The 20,591-nt window shown below is 38.6% G+C and overlaps 2 protein-coding genes and 1 pseudogene across 3 annotated transcripts; 1 reads left to right on the forward strand and 2 right to left on the reverse strand.

The window, feature by feature from the left end:
* Positions 1–3,691: 3,691 nt before the first annotated feature.
* LOC120013854 lies at positions 3,692–5,464 on the reverse strand. Its single transcript, XM_038865812.1, has 4 exons — positions 5,360–5,464; positions 5,119–5,214; positions 4,515–4,672; positions 3,692–4,026 (listed from the first exon to the last, which is right to left on the reverse strand). Coding segments are annotated over exons 1-3 (222 nt in total). The 5' UTR covers positions 5,361–5,464; the 3' UTR covers positions 3,692–4,026; positions 4,515–4,547.
* Positions 5,465–6,680: 1,216 nt separating this feature from the next.
* On the forward strand, positions 6,681–11,732 carry LOC120012509 (probable E3 ubiquitin ligase SUD1). Of its 2 annotated transcripts, none has more exons than XM_038863940.1 (8): positions 6,681–6,970; positions 7,850–8,263; positions 8,942–9,050; positions 9,177–9,489; positions 9,943–10,015; positions 10,394–10,484; positions 10,563–10,642; positions 11,341–11,732. In XM_038863940.1, the coding sequence occupies exons 1-8, from the start codon at positions 6,917–6,919 to the stop codon at positions 11,479–11,481; spliced, it is 1,275 nt and encodes a 424-aa protein (XP_038719868.1). In that variant the 5' UTR covers positions 6,681–6,916; the 3' UTR covers positions 11,482–11,732. The 2 variants fall into 2 exon arrangements, with proteins under 2 accessions (XP_038719868.1, XP_038719867.1); XM_038863939.1 differs by having other exon boundaries at positions 6,683–6,970; positions 9,174–9,489.
* LOC120012668 lies at positions 11,611–19,772 on the reverse strand (annotated as a pseudogene).
* Between the last annotated feature and the right edge of the window lie 819 nt (positions 19,773–20,591).

Consider the following 20,591-nt stretch of genomic DNA (forward strand, 5'->3'; position numbering starts at 1 on the left):
CAGTTCCTACTCAGATTAATTTATATGAACCTTTAGTCTTTGATTCCCTCTTGATAAAAAAAAAACATTAATAATCCCACAAGTATAAGACAGACATGGCTTCTTAGGTTGAAACTTTCAAAGACAACCTGTATCAAAACTGTGTGAAGATTAAATATTATGCCACCCCAACGATTAAACTAAGAAGAAATTAATTAACTAATTATATAATTAAACTAATAAATAAAGAAAACTCATTTATGCAAAGTCAACACACTCGACACCTTTTGTTGCAGAGTCCTCCTACATATATATATAGCTCGCCGAACCATATTGCTTGGACATGCATACTACTACCGCGCGATGCTCTCCCGAAACCTAATTAATTAATCTTAAATCTAAAGATTAAGCAAACCCTGCTACCTATGCAATGCATTGCCGTGCACGACTTACTTATATGCAATGCATTGCCGACAAATGCTAGACCCACGAGAGTCTTAGCTAAGCTTGCAAAGACCATGAGAGTCTTGAGTCTAGCCCAAAAGGCCCACGAGAGCCTGGGCTGCCTACTCCAGAAGTCCATGAATTTTGGTCTACACAATGGCTTAGAAGCCCAATTATCACCCAAAAGACTTCAAGCCCATGCTGTCAAGGAAGTTGCTACTTAAGTCCTTGCGCCATATCAAAGCCCAAGGCCCGTCCGTATGAGTCGACACATGCAGATCACGTGACCAGAACACTACAAAAGTATAAATATGAGAGGACCCCTCCTCATTAAGGCTCTCAATCATTGGGTACATCTCTCTGCCTCTCTCTAAAACCTTTTACTTCTCTCACTAAAACATTCCCCCACCAGTGACTGACTTGACAGTCGGAGCTTTCCCGACCGACACCACATCGGTGTCCAAGCTTGACGGTCGATCTCTAGTGTGATCTTTCAGGTTGTCGAATGTCTCGTCCGACTTTACAAATTGATTGCAGACTTTTGGGTCTACACACATTAATTAGAGGTTTTTGATTATCATTTCAGTCATTACAGGTTAAGGCCCAATGGGCTAAGAAAGTTATGTCCAAACTCCAAATGTACATATAGTACGTCTACATAGTATCAATAGCATACAATGTTACATCACATTGAAGCATGAATTACTTCAGCTTTACCTAGCTAAGCTACTTCATATGTAACAGTAATGACGAAATAATCATAAAACATACAAATTCAAGCACAACCAATCTCAACTAAGATTGAAATATATATAAATATATTTTTATGGGTATCCAAGTTCCATGCAAGTCTCCCAAAACAGCTTGTCCTCCATCTCATCCTTTGCTTGTCTAGTTTTATGCAAATCAAGACTAACTTCTTCTTCTTCTTCTCCCTCTTCTGGTGCCATACCTTCAATACCCAAATCAGACCACCACATATTGCAGTTGTTCCAACAATGATAATCTCCATGAACATTCATGTGTCGATCATCATCGGAAAAGTCGAGTACCGGTGAATCGCAGCTACATGACTCGGCATCATCATCATCATCATCATCATCGCCGGCTATGAACGTGTCGAGATATCCGTCGTCCATCTCCGAATCTGCACTGCCTTCTACTAAAAGGAAAGAAGAGATATCCAGTACTCTAGTAGTACTATTGATTTGTCTCTCCATGTATTCCTCCTGTGTTTGGAGGTGAAAGAGTGTTATCAATGTTGAGTTACACACACATATATAGCAAGGTTGTGAGTGTATTCGATCATGTTATTTAATGTGATGATGATGACCACGCCATTTGAGTTTTATAGCTTTTGAGGGGGTTGTGGTAGGTTCTTCTTGCTTGAGACTCGATCCAATTCATTTGGTGGGTTTCATGTCATCCATCCACTCCCTTCCTTTTCAAGAATTATTCTTCTTCAAGCCTTGTTTTAATGGTGTTGTCACTACATGCCTATGATGGCATTTCCAAGTGATTTGTGTTGACATCGTTCCAACTAACATGTCGACCGGATTTGAATGTGTGCCTAATCCAACCCGAGTTTAGGTTTTGTGAGCTTTTCTCTCTAAAAGGTACACCTGCTAAGCTTTTCTCGGTTACCAAAATAAAGTGTTATTTAGGCTTCCAACCCACTTTGTTTAATGATAAGATGCAATAATTAAAGCTAATAAAGTTGGATGACTATGTCCATACAAAAGATATCAAACCATAACATGGAAAACTTGTTCAATCTTGATCATTCTCTAGAATCTGAGACTCATAGGAGGTGAAGGTAAGGAACCTAGCTAATGATATGAAATGGTCTGCCATTAGCAGATTACTCAAGGTTCTGCCGACACATGGTGCAAAATCACATCTCTATATTCAAAGTCAGAGACTTAATTAAGATGATTTTCATTAGTGCGGCGATCACTAACTTAAAGATTAAGGGTTTGAAACCAAATCCTGGACCCACATAAGACCAAACCACCCCATTGTAGTCATCTTGAAGATTTTACAGTGTGGCAACTTGTCTGTCTAAAAATGACTCCCCTTCAAAGGACAACCAGAGAAGTCCACTAAAGCATAAAGAATGTCCAATGCGAGGCTTGAGATAGACAACGGGGATTCTGATATCTTTGTGCATGTTCAATGGCTTAAGACTGGAATTGAAGTCAACCAAATAGACAATATTTATCATCTTATGTCACGACTAATTAAATATCTCACATCGGTCTAGCATAAATCAATCGAGTGGTTTATAAGCAAAGTCTAACTCCTCTCACATTGTAGACGCGTTTTCATGGGTCTAAGTACCTATGACGACGGCTTATCAATAAAATAGCTATCAAGATAACAATGGGACACACACAAAACAAATAGACTCGAATTGAAGTCGACCACATCTGATGCAAAAGATGCCATTGCCAGTAAACTCATTGGAACAACACAGACATCTCTCCATGGTCAACTTGACATTAAGCAAGCCTCCTCGAGGGACCTCTGCCAAATCTCTATTGTATGAACATGAGTTACAGGGAGAGATAACGGAACACCGAACTCCATGGGTCGTGTTTGAGGGCGACTTTCCTAATTACAGGGTCAGGTCTCCTTGGTACCAGAGAGAAATATTGCAGTTGTCCAACAGACTAATTCTAGCAAAAATGAAAAATCTCCCGAGACAGTAGACGCCAAGATCCCTACTTCCCAATAACTCAAAGTTCTAATGAACTGCAATCATAGATGACCAACAACATCACCTAGCTATTCCGACTTCACTATCGTTCCAAGATTATATGTCAAAAATAGCCGGTGGCCAACAACCACCAAACCAAGTAAAGCATATGATTGTCTTTGTCTATTTTGACAAACAACCAGTTGCAAACAGTCCCCCATACGATAACCTATATATTCAAGTTCAACACACAAGACTGGTATGTTGCCAAAGCGGCATAGGTGCTAGAAGAATCCCTGCCGTCAGATTCAAAACTTTATGGCATTGCAGCTCTCGTCTTCCTGAATCTGGCGACTTGGGACACTTCAGCACCGACGCCTTTTGAGCGCCAAAGCAAAAGCCAAACTTTGTATCAAAGTTCAAACCAAGAGTAAAACTTCCTCCCCTATTCGGAGAGCGACAAATGCACACAATCTTATCCCTCACAGTGAAAAGGTCCTCTCAGCTGTCTGAACAGTGACATTAAAGTCGCGACAAAGCGATCTTAACCTGGTTCCAGGGTCCATGAAGTAATCAGAAAATCCCATCATTTATTACAATTAGCTGCATTACATTCAGTTATTGAAAAATCTAGAGTTTGCCAATTCGATTCACCATAATGCTATCAAGAACATATTACACAGTCCAATTTACAAACAGGTTCGATATAGGTAATGCAGGTATCGACTTGTTATGCCACCAGAAATAAGCAAAAGACGGGGTTAAAGGTGATCGCCTTGTTACGCAAAATCTCACCAGTAAAGGGAAGCATTACTTCTGCACTACCGTCATGCTTTTGAAGTCTACAAGATACGTGCAAGTCACCCTTTCCAATGAATTTTTTCTGCCGATCAGCATACCTTTTCCTGCAAAAATAAAGTACAGAAGAAAACTGTCAATGTTCCAAGTAAGAGATAAATTAGAAAAAAACGAATCGCTATTGTTTTTGATCATCAAGAAAAAAGCGTGATTGACTGTTTCTCTTGCATATTTTGGCATTTCCTACACACGAGGCCATATCAAAGGCTTGATTTAACACCCACCATGATCGGTAAAAAAAAGGTAAACAACACCCATGCATAAAGTTCCTGCAATGGACAGGGTTGGGGACATGCAATATGTACGTAGACCTTACCCCACATAATATATGGAGACCCAAATGTGGTCGCTGCATCTAAAATTCAATATTTGTGTTCATGTGTGCGTGTGCTTGCGTGTGATTAGTAGCTTCAGGAATAGGACCCATGCTTTGCAAGGTGATATAAAGATAACTAAGCAAATGATCCGTTTCGAATAACAAGCATTATGCCACAGCATGCAACTAGAAGTCTAGAACATCAACTTATATACAAACCTTTATGACAGCAAAGCTCCGACATTATAACTACTAGGAATTCTTGGCTGCTTCTGAGTCATGGTTTCTCCATGGATTCAGAGCTTCTCTCATTGCCTGAGCTTCGGGAGAGCTCTCCCAAGCCCGCTTCTCCGACTCCAGGACAGTTACTTTGTCATCTGATGAAATGAAAATAACAGCCAAATTAATACAAGAAATTGGAAGAATGTGAAAAGCCATAGAGCAAGTTCAATATTCGACAAAAGGAGCATGGACAAGCATTAATGAAAGTAGCTAGATGCAATTATAATGAGCAGAGTTCTATCATACATAACCCATAACAGAATAAAATTTCCAGCAAAACATTCTTAGTCCAACCAAACAGTGCAGATATGCAACTAGAAAACATAAATTGATAAAGCAGCCTCCATAAGCTGTCCAGTAAAGCATCTCCTGAAACATGAAATGGCATTCCAACTTACGATTAATATTCATCAAAATCATGCTAAACCCTAGAGCTTAAACCCCATAAACCAATCAAATAACACGTCCAACAAGAAACAAATTATCACACTAGGAAAAAATGTAGAATCGGAGATGGAGAAAGAATGGATGGTTCTCACACAGAAGCCAGTCTTAATCATGAAAAATTCCATGCCAGCCCCAACAAGAGCTGACCCAGCAGATATCTTCAAGTACCAATCCAAAAACTTCGTTTGCACTGAGAAAAATGATAATAGTTTCAAAACCAATTACAAAGACCAGTGGGAAAAAAAAATAAAATCTTGAAGAAGAGACAACTATAATTGCTTGCTTCGACGATGATTAAGAACACACAAAAAAGAGTCATGGAGTCAAGAACGAACTTCTCTGAAAAGCTTTGTGGAGTTTAGAGAGGAAAATTCGAGGCGTCTGATCAGGTTTTCAGTTTTCTGCTTCAGTCTTTGGGTTCGCATGATACTAGTGGACCGATTCTTTGTTTTAAGGGCCCAAGCCCAAATTTCTGTCGTTATGGGCTGCAACATACACCGATCAAGCCCATTTTGTCAAACCCTCGTTTCAACTTCAACCTTTTCATATTCTATATAAACCCAAATTCGAGTTGTTAAGACTCGTGAGCATAAAAATTCTCACCTAATGACACAATCTGCCTGTTTGGCAGGGCGTTGGTCACAACAAATCTGTTAATCAGGCCATTGACGATCAATGCTCTGCATTTTTTCATGCTAATTTTTCAAAAAGGCGTGGGTCCCATGCCATTTTTCATGGGTCTCATGCCTTTAAGATACTTTTTTATTAATTTTTTCCTTGAGGGTCCCAATCCTTTTTGCATGGACCCATGCCTTTATAAACTTTTATATATTTAAATATTACATATTTATATTAAACATATTAATAAATTTATATATATTTATATTAATATTAAATTTATTTATAGTGATATCAAATTTATTTAATTTTACATAAGTAATTATTATAATATTTAAATTTTATAGTTAACATTAATTTTATTTAATAAATTAAATGTAAGATTAATAAAAATAAAAATAATTATAAAATCATTAAATAAAACTATATTTATTATGTAAAATTTAATAACAAAATTTGATATAAAAATTATAAATCTAATATTATAATACTTTAACTCAACAACATTTCCGTTAGTATCAATTTTTAGTTTGTCAAACATCTCACAACATATTCCACAGCTTTAAGCTTAGCATATGTCCCACAGCATTTCTGTTAGCATTGAAAATCAATCTATCTGCTTTATCAAATGCACCCAATAAGTTTGGTTAAAACTCATAGACTATCCACAAAGGTATTGCTCCAGTGAGAATCAAACTCAAAATTTTCCGAATCTATTCAATTTGATTTCAAAAAAATTTTACTACTAGAATATCATCCAAATGATTTAATTAACTCTACACACTAGCAACACATTTTTAAGGCAGGACAAAACACAACAATTATGAAGTTTTTAGGAAAAAATAAAAACAATATGACACAATATAAATTAAAAAAAGAAAAGAAAAAGGAGAATAAGAACAGGACACCTGTCATTTAGGTACAAGGAGTAGAAGACAGAATGGGATGGGTGGGACTGTGGGAAAGAGACGCCTGGAGTGGCGCGAGTGTGGACAAAAGAGACAACAGTACAGCGGCAGATGCACCAACGGAGAGGTTTCTCTTCACTTTCCAAGCAACCCCAACGCAGACCCTCTCTCTCTGTCTCAAAATCACGTTCCTCTGCCCATTTTCTTTTAAAATTTTTTTATTTTTTTTTGGAAAAATAAATAAAATCAGAGAGTATAAGTGTCATAGGATCATATAATATCAGAAGGAAATTTGAGTTCCTTGATTCTCTCCTTTTTCGAAATCTTTGTCCTACCCATTTTTATTTCTGGGTTTCAGCCACAATAATGCAAGTTGCTACTCAACCACTCACAAACGGAGTTGCAGAGGTGTCTTCTCCGGTCAGTCCATGAAGCCCCAAATTTTATCTTAATCCTTTATCTCTGTATGTGAGTAGATTTTGTTTGCTTTATGCTTCAATGGATTTGGGTTGCTTTATCTTCCTTATTTGGCAAGTGTGACCGGCTTGCTTTACTGCTTAAAGCTCTTTTCGATAAATATAGATTTATGCTACATTCTGGACTGTTTCTTTATTTAATCTGTGCTTAATTGGTAAAAGTTCATTATGTGTTGTTTCAATTACTGTCTGTCTGTTGTATCAGAGTTTGCTAGTTTAACGAGTAACCGGATCTTGACTTCCATTTTTGCCCATTCCATGTTTGGTTAGAATTATTGTTATTTGCCCTCTCGATCTTATTTTGTCCATATAATGTATGAGAGATTGTTATTTGCCCTCTAGATCTTATTTTGTCCATATAATGTATGAGAGACTCATTTCTGGTGAGGAATCTATAACTCTTTTGTTAAAGGGTTGTGAGGTTTAGATCTATAATTAGTGATTTTCGGCAGATTGAACTGCTGGTGGTCTTGAATGTGGTCTGGGTACATCAATGGTAAATAGACCACCGTTTGAGGCTTGTGACGTTTTTCTTATTTTCTGGGAGTTCAAGAATTACTATTCATTTAGTATTATGAACACGTGAAAATATCTATTAACTTCTGTGTTTGTTATTTGGGAACTGGTATTGACTAGTGAGAAGTTACTTGACCTCAGGTCCCAGTGATTGAAAAATATGTTTGTTATGTTTGTTAAAGATGGCGTGAGTGAAATTCTTGATTAATGCTAGACTGTTGCATTGCATTATTAACAGGGTGGCTAAAGATATTGAAAGCATTTATACCACACGACTTCAAGATTTTGAATTTGTTGTTGTCCGCAGAATGATCATCGAGAAGAGGAAGTCTCAAAGGGAGAGGGCTCAAATTCAGGACCTAGCGAGAGGCGCTCAAATCTTTCACTTCAAATACCCCCTAGGCCCATTGGTTTTGGCAGTAGCCTTAGTGGGAAGGGTTTACTGCGATCTCAAGCTTCGAACAAAGGTAGTCCATCGCCAGGAGGCTTCTTGCGGGGTCTAAGCTTCAAGAAAAAAGTTTCCATAGCTGAAGGTGAAAGAAGTTCCCTCCTCAATTCAGACTCCAGGACAGCACTTGAAAGTCCAATCATGGCAAGTTTCAAGGCGGCATTTTCCTGGAGCAGGTCTACATCACTTCCAGTTTCCCGTGAGCCAGGTTTCTCCCCTTCAATTCCCACGCCTACTTCAGCAAGGATGCCCGGTGAATGTCATAAGACCAATGTAAACATCTTTGGCATGGGGTTCTGCCTGGGTTTTGGACTATCATATGATTCCTTAAGGCTATAGATAAACTCATAATATTAGAATGCTTTTCTTTTCTTGTCCGATATTATGGAAACCCAAAAGATGTAGTCTTTCATCTAGTGTACAGCTGGTCAGACTCCAGTTGCATGCAACTATTGGCCAAGAGCCAGATTTGCATTGGCAAATTTTGAGTGACCGTTAAGCTACCCATTAAGGTTAACTTTTGGAAATCTATGATTTGTTCGAATATTTCCCCCCAATCTCCCCTTTCTCTATGTTGCCCTTTTAGTTTTTACCCCTCAAGAGGTTGGATTGGTTTGAAAAATTATTCTCTCTCTTGTATAGCCTTCTTTAAAACGAATGATTGACTATGCACGTGATTATGCATGTCTTCATGATATCTTTTTAGGCATAAATTCTTTCAGAACATATAGACCCTTCTTCTCCATTGGGGCTAGAGCCTGCTTTCTTCATTCTGTATGATAAACCACCCAAATAATAATAAGGTCAAGTATCCATGTAGCTAAACATTATTGGAGTATTAAGACTCATCGAGCCTGCCTTACATACTCATGTTTGTAGAAGGAAATGAAGAGGGAAGGGTTTGCTGTGGTGAGGCATGTTTCATAATAGTTATGGTGAATTTTTTTGCAGAAAGGAGTAGTTTCGAGGTCCTTGTCTATTCCTGGGAAAAATGTTGTCATTGTAAGATCCATGTCTTTTTCTGCCAATACAGAGCACATCATGTCAGAATCTAGCAATGGTATGTGGTTGCATCTTATCAATGTTATTTTTTAGTCTCCTCCCTCTCTGAATATGCTGCCGCAGACTTCAATATATTTGTGATAAAGGCTTTGATGATGATCCCTTGTTATTTCTCTTGCAGCAGATCATATGACTCCCACCCCAATGGGCTGTGATGACGAAGAGATTCCAGAAGAAGAAGCTGTGTGCCGGATATGTCTGGATGCATGTGAAGAAGGTAACACACTCAAAATGGAATGCAGTTGCAAAGGTGCCCTCAGACTTGTACACGAAGAATGCGCCATTAAGTGGTTTAGCACAAAAGGAAACAAAAATTGTGATGTATGTGGGCAAGAGGTCCGGAACTTGCCTGTAATTTTGTTTCGTGTGACAAGCTCTGCTCAACGAAATAACAGACAGGACAACATCCGACAGAATTCGACTTCGCAAGCTATAAGGTAATATAATCTGGGGGTAACAGTCATACATCCATTTGTTTTTACCTTTGCTGAAAATCACTGTCCAATAATCAGAAAAAGCATTGGTTTATGACTTTTGTGTAAGTTAAATGAAACCTTTCCAACCACATTTCGTACTTATTTTTTTAGTTCATACTCAGGCGGACTGATGCCTGATCTTAATTAAATATTCCTTTACATTGGCCAAGATTAGCCACTGTATTTTCCAACTCCATTCTTGGTTAAGCACTCCTTGGCCACGTATTGGAATCAATTAAATGAGTCTCTAGCATCATTTTCAATTTATTTTAATGAGCTGATAATATGCTTTAACTTTGACCCTTTTTGCGAGTTGAATTGCAGCTTAGTTTTTATCTTAACTATCTTTCAGTTGTTAATTGGTCTTTTCCTGCATCCTGATAAATTTGTTATTTCACTCTGTATGTTGTGCAGTGCATGGCAGGACTTTGTGGTGCTTGTCTTGATTAGCACAATATGCTATTTCTTCTTCCTGGAGCAGCTACTGGTAGGCCATTTTTGCCCTGAAGAAAAGCAAAAGAATAATGATTTTCAACTTTCCTTTGTTTATGTCAACTTTATGGTATTGTTTCTCCATGCATCTATAGCTGAACTGCGCATTAAATTTATGTCGAGTCTGTGGTTCAGTTTGTGACAGATATTCAAGCATCGAGCCAGATTTGTCTAAAACACAGTTGTGCTCTGACTAGTATAAGAAAAACTTTAGATGACTGGCTTTGAATACTCTGAGATTGTGGTTTTCATGTCAAGATGAATGCAGCATCTATAATGTTGTAGATTGTTTTCTTGTTTCTAAATTGTTTGTTGTCTCCTTCTTGTTCCTTGTTTTGCCCATAAAGCTAATTATGGGCTTTATTATTTTCAGATTCATGACTTGAAGACTCAAGCAATCATAATTGCTGCCCCATTTGCATTTACCTTGGGGCTTTTGGCGTCGACTTTTGCAGTCATACTAGGTAAAGCTGAACTTCAGAATTTACCGGAAATTCTGTACGAGTTATAATTTCTTAGCATGTGCTTCTTTCGTCTTGCAGCAATCAAGGAGTACATATGGACATATGCTGCTTTGGAGTTTGCACTTGTAGCCATCATTGTCCATGTTTTCTATAGTGTGGTGTGTAATGCCCTCTCTCTCTCTCACTCTCTCACACACACATATTCACAAGAACACGAACAGACACTCGTGCGCACACACTCTAATAGAATGACACTAACTAAACATTCCCATTGTGAATAATATAATTTTAGTTGTCTGATCAGACATTGTGGCGGTTAAGTTGTTTTTGTCATGCTTATGAGTAAAGGTGAATATTGTGATAAGTCGGTGAACATGAGGAATATGAGATTAGTAGCAGATTTAAGCTATGATTTGTGAGTTCCCGACCTAAAGGGATTAGTGCAGCAACTACTGGTCAAAGTTTAGAATCATCTTTGGAAAGATCTTCTAAACATCTGTTGCATTTAGTTACATTACCTAGTTTGTTATCATATTACAGGTATTTAAGTAAAATAAACTGAAGTTAGCATATTACTGGTATTGTTCTATATCCAGGCTAACCGCACCTCCATTGATTTGCAAGTACATTAAGTTTCCTTTTCTTCCCCCCAGGTTAAAGGCAATTTTGAGTTTGCTTGAAAGCATTTCTTAGATGCAGAAAGATACATTATTTGTCTAATTGCTGAACTTATGGGGAAAAGAAGAGAGTTATTTTTAGCCATCGTCTGAAGCGCTTTATATTTTCTTACGGCGAAGATGTTGTTTTTATAATATAACTCAACGTTAATTAATAATGCCTCTCACTTTTATTGCAGCTTCATCTGAAGGCAATATATGCCGTATTGCTTTCTTCATTTTTGGGCTTCGGAATAGCTATGAGCCTCAACTCATTGTATCTTCAATATTTTGCTTGGAGAGCTCAGGTTGCGGGCGCCCAGGAACGTAACCCAGTTTGACCCCTAAACCGGCTAGGGACTATGTTCAAGCCTTCTGTTCCGCTCATCTTTGGATAGATTTCTGATAATACATATATATATATATATATATAAATATATATGTATTACATCTTTAACTCCCACAAAACATCAAGAGTTATGTTCTGTAACTGAATGAAGTAAAGCTGCAGGTCTTTTCCCTTTACATTTCATTGCCTGGGTACAAGTACAAAATAATACATTACATAATATTAATTCCGACCAATGATACATTGTAATCCTCCCTTAAGAATCTAGTTACTTTGGGGGTGTAGACAGCATCGAAAACCAGTGCGTAATACCTCAGAGCATGCTGCAAAAAACAGAACTTTTGAGAATCGGGATTCCACCGATCGATCTGCTTAGACCTAAGGTCCAAACCAATTCAAATATAGACTTGAACTCACGATCTCCTATTTGTTCTAAAACTTACCGCGGTTAAATTCACCATGTCAGCCAACGAACGATCGATTGTTCCAAGCTAACAACAGGATCATAAGAACAACTAATTCGATTTTGTGGAAATGTGGGGGAGAAAATCAACACAAGAACAATTCAAAACATTTTTCAATTTTGGGATCACATGCATGCCATCTGGAATGGAAGAGAGGCATATTACCTTGGCTACAGGCGTCTCGTCTACTTTTGGCTGCATTCCAATAGATGTTGTGTTCGCAAGAATCATACCATCTTCTGGATGGAAATTATCTAAATCAGCAAGCGATATAGCAGCTCCCCCAACTGCGTTTGCTACTTCTTTGGCTCGATCTTGATGGAAAATGGTATAGCAAAGAAGAAGGGATAAATTTGTAAAACAAAGCCGGGAACAAGCAATATAAAGACGAAAATAATAAAGATCTCAACGGTTGGTATCCCAATTATTCGACGAACATGATCCAACTGAATTCTTGTGCCTACAACTTAGCAATCGAGATAATTAAGATACTAGCTACTGTGATCTCTATCATAACAGATATAAAGAACTAACCATAAGTACGATTGGCGATCACAACCCTTGCCCCCTTTACTTTGGCACCATAAGCTAGTGCCTTACCAGCACCTCCAGCACCGATGACCACAAACAGCTTACCAGACAAGGGTGAACCAGCTGTACCACTAATGTTATACGAACCTTTCCAACATCAGGAAAAATTAAACTGTGGAGTTAAATAAACCTTTTAAAGGGAAAAAAGAAAAGAAAGATATTCTCAATGAATAGTTAAGGCTGTGAAAGACACTGCAAACCTCGTAAACCATCCTCAATGGCAGAAATAGCGCCAACATAGTCTGTATTGTAACCCAATAGCTTCCCGTCACTTTCTCTCCTTACTATGCAATTAACAGCTCCTATTAACTGAAAGATTTTACCAAAGAAAGGAAAGTGTCAATTATGCTTCTTTTTTTGGTAACAGGAAACCTACCTAGTTGTCCGGTGTTGTTGTTGTTGTTTTTTTTTAACATGGATCCCATCTAGATGTCCGGTCAACTGGTTGGCATTTTTTGATAACGTGGAACTCATCTAGTTGCCCATAGGACATTGACTGAGTTTTTTGGTAACACATATATGGAGCTCACTCAGTTATCCACCAGATAATTGGCTGGGTATTTTTGGTAACGTGGAACCCACCTAGTTGTCCATCTAACAATTGGCTTGTAAATCCCAGGCCACATGAGAAACCCCGTAATCCCATGAGCCAATTGAGACCTGGACCGAGGCCTAGGGCATGAGATAACGCATGGTGGCATTTGTACATGTCGAGCTGAGTAAGGGCTCATTTCGCAAATTGCGATAATGGAAACATACATGAGACATGAACTCATGACCTCACATTTGCGCCAAGAGTTAGTGCGGTCGAGTTCACCATCTCAGCCAACTGTAACAAATAATAGACAAAGATAAGAAAGATCTATGATAACAATCTCAGGCTTTTATTACTTAAGAAGAAGAACTGATGTTTGTAACCAGTCAGTACAATCTAATTTATAGAAAACAATTTCTAAACTATCTCAACAAACTAGAGTGTGTTGAGAATTTTATGTCTACAAATCTGGAAGAGAAATCCTCTCCTGAAGACTAGTTCAAACATAACAAATAACAACCTTAGACTCAGTAAGCCTAAGACTTATTCAACAACTCCTAAAAGTGAAAACACAATAAAGTAAGTTGCACTAATGTTGACACTCCCCCTTAGTGCAAACTTACTACTCCAAGAGCACTTCGGAAAGCTTCAAACTTAGCTTTAGCAAGAGCTTTGGTAAAGATATCAGCAATTTGGTCTTCTGTTCGAACTTTCTGCAGCACAATCTCTTGAGATAATACCTTTTCACGAACAAAATGATAATGAGTTTCGATATGCTTTGTTCGAGCATGGAACACTGGATTTTCAGCAAGCTTAATAGCACTTTCATTGTCACACCAAATAGAAACTGTACAATGAACGTTGGAAACCATTTCTTGAAGCAGTCGTTTGATCCAAATACACTCTTGAGTAGCCATAGTTGCTGCTGTGTATTCAGCTTCACAACTTGATAGAGCAACAGTTGCTTGCTTTTTACTGCACCACGAAACTGCTGCCGAACCTGTAAAAAAGCAATAACCTGTTGTAGAACGCCTATCATTTATATCACCAGCCCAGTTTGCATCCACAAAACCACTCAACACAAAAGTTGTCTTGTGCTTGAACATTAACCCCAGAGAGAGAGTGCCTTTAATATATCTAAGTATTCTTCTTGCTGCAGCTAGATGACCTTCACATGGCTTTTCCATAAACTGAGATACTACTCCAACAGAAAAAACAATGTCAGGCCTTGTAATAGTCAAATAAAGGAGGCTACCAACAAGTTGTCGAAACAGTATTGCATCTAGCAAAGTCTTCCCTTCAACTTTAGTCAACTTCAGACTTGATTCCATAGGAGTGGGCATTGCTTTGGATTCCCCCATTTGAAAACGTTCCAATAAACTTTCAGCATAACCTCTTTGAGAAACAAAATAGCCATTTGTTTTCTCAATCTCTAAACCAAGAAAACACTTTGCTTCACCCAAGTTCTTCATTTCAAACCGAACAGATAAGGCATCTCGAAGACAAGTGATTTCATCATTGTTGTTTCCGGTGATGATCATGTCATCCACATACAAAAGAAGCATTGTGCATACAGTGGGTGTCTTCTTAATAAACAAGCTTGGATCTGAATTCGAAGACTTAAAACCACAAAAGTCAAGATATTTAGCTATCTTACCATACCAAGCACGTGGAGCTTGCTTGAGTCCATACAAGGCCTTTTTGAGTCAGCACACATGAGGGAGGTCTTTCACTTACAGATGTCTATCATGTTCCAGATAAAAGTGAAGCTTTTGCAAAGTTTATTCAGTTCAAGGAGGATGTAGAGAAAGAGTTTCAATTATCGATAAAATGTCTACGTACTGACAATGGTGGAGAATACATGTCAAACCAGTTTTTAGAATATTGCAAAGAGCATGGAATTCAACGTCAATTTACTTGCCCTGAAACTCCGCAACAAAACGGGGTGGCTGAGCGCAAGTTGGCGCATCTAACATCCGTGTGCTTGTCATGGATGCATGAAAAAAATCTTCCAAGAGAGTTGTGGGCAGCAGGTGTTCAGTCAGCATGTCATGTAATTAATCGTTTACCACCGTGGCCTGGAACTGAAGTTTCTCCGTTTGAAGCTCTATATCAACGCAAGGCCAATGTGAGTTATTTACGGGTCTTTGGTTCTGTTTGTTATGTTCATATCGCAAAAACTAATCGGACTAAACTTGACCCAAGAGCAAAGCGTTGTATTTTCGTTGGATATGATACTCACAGGAAAGGCTGGAGGTGTATGGATCCAGACACAAAGAAGGTTGTTGTTTCTCGAGATGTGGTTTTTGATGAAGTCTCACCATGTCAGGAACATTCAAATACTGACAGCGTCCTTACTAGTCTTGGGTCGTTGTTTGGTGACGCTGCAGTCAGTGAACAAGAAGGAAATTTGTCTCCACCTGAAGTAAACATACAGCAGAATGATGATATGCAATCTGTGACTCGCAGATCATCTAGACATCGAAGACAACCTGAGTACTTGGCTGACTATGAGGTACAACTAAACCACTGTTCAGTCTTATCTTGTTTTCATTTAGGAGATGCCTCTGGAAATGAGCCCAGATCCTTCAATGAAGCAAATGACAGTGATGAATGGAGAGAAGCAATGAAGGAAGAAATTGCAGCTTTACACAAAAATGGCACTTGGGAGCTTGTTCCAAAGCCAAAAGACGTGGAACTAGTTACGTGTAAATGGGTTTACAAGCTGAAAAAAAGGTTGGATGGCTCTATTGATAGATACAAAGCTCGTCTTGTTGCTCGTGGTTTCTCACAACAGTATGGCTTGGATTATGAAGACACTTTCAGTCCTGTCGCTAAGATGGTGACTATTCGTACACTCATTTCTCTGGCTGCACATGAAGGCTGGAAACTGTGGCAGCTAGATGTGAAAAATGCTTTCCTTTATGGAGAGCTAGATCGTGATATTTTCATGGAACAGCCACAAGGTTTTATTTCTAGAGACTTCCCAACTCACGTGTGCTGCTCTCCTTGATAGTTGACTGTCCTTCTTTGACTACCGGGTGGAGAGAGTTATCAGCCGTGACAATTGACTTCTTTCCATCATGTGGACGAACATCTGAGAGTAAAGCTATGTTTCCAGTTGCATGGTGAGAACAACCAGAGTCTACAATCCATTCTTTATTGTAGTTTATGAGAGCAACATCATCTGTTGGTGCAATTGTCTGATGCACTTTTGCAGCTTGATCAACAGTTTCAATTGCTAAGCACTGCTCCCACTTTGGTTGTTCAAACTCATTGCTTTCATGTACTGCATTTGCACCTGCGTCACTAAGATTCACTCGACAATTAGATTGAATATGGCCAGATTTTCCACAGCGATTGCACATTACCTTCACTCGGCAATCACGTTTAAAATGTCCATGCTTTCCACACCGGTAGCATGTTCTTGAAGTTTCCTCAGACTGACCTTCACCATTTGAACGCGCACTACCACCTGTAATTTGCTTAGCAGGATAGTTTCTTTTACCTTGATCCCTGGAATAAAGAACTTCCTCCACTTGCACAGAGGACTTGTTATTGGTCATCTGATTCACCAAAGCTTCCTGATTTGAGAGCAAGTTCTCCAAATCAATGATGGAAGGTTGTGTAGCCCACCCTTGTATGGAGGAAATGAACGGCATAAATTCCTTCCGTAGTCCTCGAATGATATGACGACGTAATCGTGCCTCACTCACAGGTTCAGTTGGATCCAGCTCTGAAATTTCAGCACACAAAGTTTTCACTTTCAGAAAATGTTCTGGAATTGTAAGATTACCTTGAATGATCCCGGCAAGTTCATTTTCTAAGAACTGTAATCGCATTGTGTTCTTTTGGGTAAATAGTCTTTCAAGCGTCTCCCACATCTTCTTTGGTGACTGCTCATTACGAACATGCTCTATATACTCCTTACTGATAGAGGTTCGCAGAGCAAATAAAGCCTTGCCACACTTCACCTTCCATTTCCGACGTGACTCGACATTTTGTGGCGTGTCCTCTGGAATTACAGTTTCATCACCAGAGATAAGGTCCCACAAGTCTTGTCCTTGTAGAAAAGCTTCCATACAAAGCTTCCAATAGTTGTAGTTGTTACCAACAAGCTTTTCTACAGCGATATTATTTGCACCATTCATCTTCTCGAGTACACGAATCAACCCTTTGAACCTGGCTCCGATACCATGTAACAAATAATAGACAAAGATAAGAAAGATCTATGATAACAATCTCAGGCTTTTATTACTTAAGAAGAAGAACTGATGTTTGTAACCAGTCAGTACAATCTAATTTATAGAAAACAATTTCTAAACTATCTCAACAAACTAGAGTGTGTTGAGAATTTTATGTCTACAAATCTGGAAGAGAAATCCTCTCCTGAAGACTAGTTCAAACATAACAAATAACAACCTTAGACTCAGTAAGCCTAAGACTTATTCAACAACTCCTAAAAGTGAAAACACAATGTTAAACTTATTGGGCCCTTAACCCAACCCCCTAAAAGGCCTATTAAGGAGTTGAAGGAACCCTCAATTTAAACCACAATACAGAACCCAATTCAAACGATGTGGTATTTCTCCAACATCCCCCCTCACGTGTGGGTTGGTCCAACTCCGAGAAGCCCAACACGTGAAAACCCAAACCTTGCTCCGATACCATGTTAAACTTATTGGGCCCTTAACCCAACCCCCTAAAAGGCCTATTAAGGAGTTGAAGGAACCCTCAATTTAAACCACAATACAGAACCCAATTCAAACGATGTGGTATTTCTCCAACATGATACATCTCAAATTTGTTAAGAATTTATCGAAGATAAGAAGATTTATCAAACCTTTGCAACTGGATCCACCTCATCACAGCACTTTACGTTTGTGTGGAATTCCACAGCTGTATCAGGATCGAGTTACACAGTTACAATTAAAGAAAAAAGATGGACAAATGACAATGGAAAATGTTTCGATTGATCGAACCTGAATCCAGCGAAGTCTGTGGATGAGTAAGTGCGAAGAAAATGTTGAAGGTCGTCCACTAGCAAATGCACATAAACCCCATTGAAACCAACTGACTTGAACGCTTCATTGTATAATAAAGGTGATTTGCTGTGGCCAATAGGTTTCCCAATGACGCCAAATACTTTTGTACCTGCTTCTATCTCTCTCAGGTTGTATAGATTCAACAAATCCTTGATTGTTGGATCTGAAACTGTTTCCGAATACTCAAGGCCACCATATGTGAGATATCCGCCATATTTGGCACAAAGTATCCGGGAAGTTAAGCCTCTCTCCCCCATAACTAATCCAATTGTTGGAACCTGAAACATCCAATTTTCTGAATAGATTAAAAATGTATTGGAAATCAAACCTCTCTCAGGCTTAACAATTCGGCATTAGTCTAATGGTTATATCATCGGGCTTAGAGGTGAAAGATCCCTCAAGTCGAGTGTTCGAACCGGTCTGGCATAATTCCTTGATGTTACGTGGGTCGAGGGCCGATGGCACAAGCATACTTCCTGAAGAGGTTAAGAGCCATATTTGGGGCCTCGACCCAATCTTACTCGCGCATTGGGACTAGCTCATTAATCACAAAATGACTGTTGAGCTGTGGTTTTCCCAGTCATTAAAAAAAAAAAAGGTTTGCGCTTGGGAAGATAGACTCAAAATTTAACATAAAGCACAAACATTTTACGTACGCCGCTTACTTGGGAATGCACCGTTATTTTAAAAATGCGAGCCACGTCACTGATGTCCACCGCAGTCGTCGCAATCTTTACTATGTCAGCTCCAGCTGCTTGTATTGTTGCCACAAGGTTACCAAGATCCTCAACAGATGGAGTACTTTGATAATTGTGAGAAGAAACAATGAGTTTGAATTTTTCAGGTTTCTTTCCTCGTATGGAGTTACTGAATGTTTGAGCAACCTTTGCCAAAAAATGATTAAATTAAAAGTAAAATACATTATATGAATGAAATTTTATTAGTAAACTATGAAAATTATAAATAATATATATATATAACAATAATAACATATACAGATAAGGGGCGGGTAGGATTTTGTCAACAAAGTGTACCGGTCTAATTTTCAACAAATCATGCGGATATCCGCTGGGTACGGATATCCTATGCATATGTATTGTACAATCAATGGGGTACAAAAACACAATCTTTTCTTCTTCATCATAAATTATCTCCTACGGAAATAATGAAAGCATATGAGGTTACAGGTTATGGAAAAGCAACCTGAAGTTCTATGTCGACGTAAGCAGCTCCCAACTTCACGGCTAACCGCATTGCCTCCAATCTCTTATTTTCGTCACCATCATACTGACCACCTTCCCATTTTGGTCTATAAAAACATTAAAAAGAAAAAAGATCGAGGAGCACTTTTTGAGGAAAAAATGGTTCATCTCTCAAATTGCGATAAATGAAAACACCCATGAAACTCAAACTCACGACCTCCCGTTTGCGTAAGATGTCAATGCATGCTGTCAAGTTCACAATCTGAAGTGTCAGTAACTAACCTGTAGGTGAAGAGAGTAGGCAAGGGACTCTCTTTGATTACAGTTTGCAGATCCTCGTAAGGATTGAAGCTCTTCAGACTATCTAATCGAATTTCTACCAGATCACCACCACTAGCTTTGGCTTTCCTCATATTAATCACCATCTCACCAACTGAATCCGCCATTAGTGGAACACAAATCAAGGTCGAATTCTTCCTCATTTATTATATTTCGTGTATTGCGGAAATTTGTTAGATCAAAGAAGACAAGGGAGAAGAAGAAGAAGTTCAGAAGAGATGTATCTTTCATTCATATAAAAGTTAATTATTACAAACATTTGTCTCTGTTAAAAAGAGAAAAACAAGAATAGCTAAACGACTATACTGATGTAGACATAAAAGAATATAATATACAATTGATTCAAATGTCAGGCAATTGCCCCCTTAGTAAGGCTTGTGCTAAGAAGAAGTAGCCAAGCTTATGTAGAGAAAATTAAACCAAAGGAGTCCAAGAACAGAAGCCCAATGTGAGGCTAGAATGAAAAGATGTCTTTAAGGAGAAGACCGAGGTTTGGGGCACAGACAGAAGCCGCTATGGAAACCTGCACGACCAAAGATCCTTTCATCATTCCACCACTTTCAATTCGTTGCATGTGATCAAGTAATCAAGTTTTAGGCCAAAAAAAAATAAAATGATTCCAGTCAATTCCACCCATCACAGCCATTGATAGCACTAGACTGATGATGTAATTAAGTGTAATCAATGATGATGCAATAGCTGTGATGGGAGGAATTGGCTGGAATCATTCCAACCACACCCATCCCGAAAGTGTTGGCAAAATGCAATTGTTGAAGCATTAAATAAATGCGTATTGAAGAACATGGTAGCTAATGGTCCAAGACATGTACAAGAATTGCATTAAGATGGTGCAAAATATGTGGACCAAAAATGTTGTCTTGCTAGAAATGAAATATCGAGGTTGGACCATTCAATTATTAAGCATA

The sequence above is a fragment of the Tripterygium wilfordii genome, chromosome 13, assembly GCF_013401445.1.
Source record: "Tripterygium wilfordii isolate XIE 37 chromosome 13, ASM1340144v1, whole genome shotgun sequence".
NCBI lineage: Eukaryota > Viridiplantae > Streptophyta > Magnoliopsida > Celastrales > Celastraceae > Tripterygium > Tripterygium wilfordii.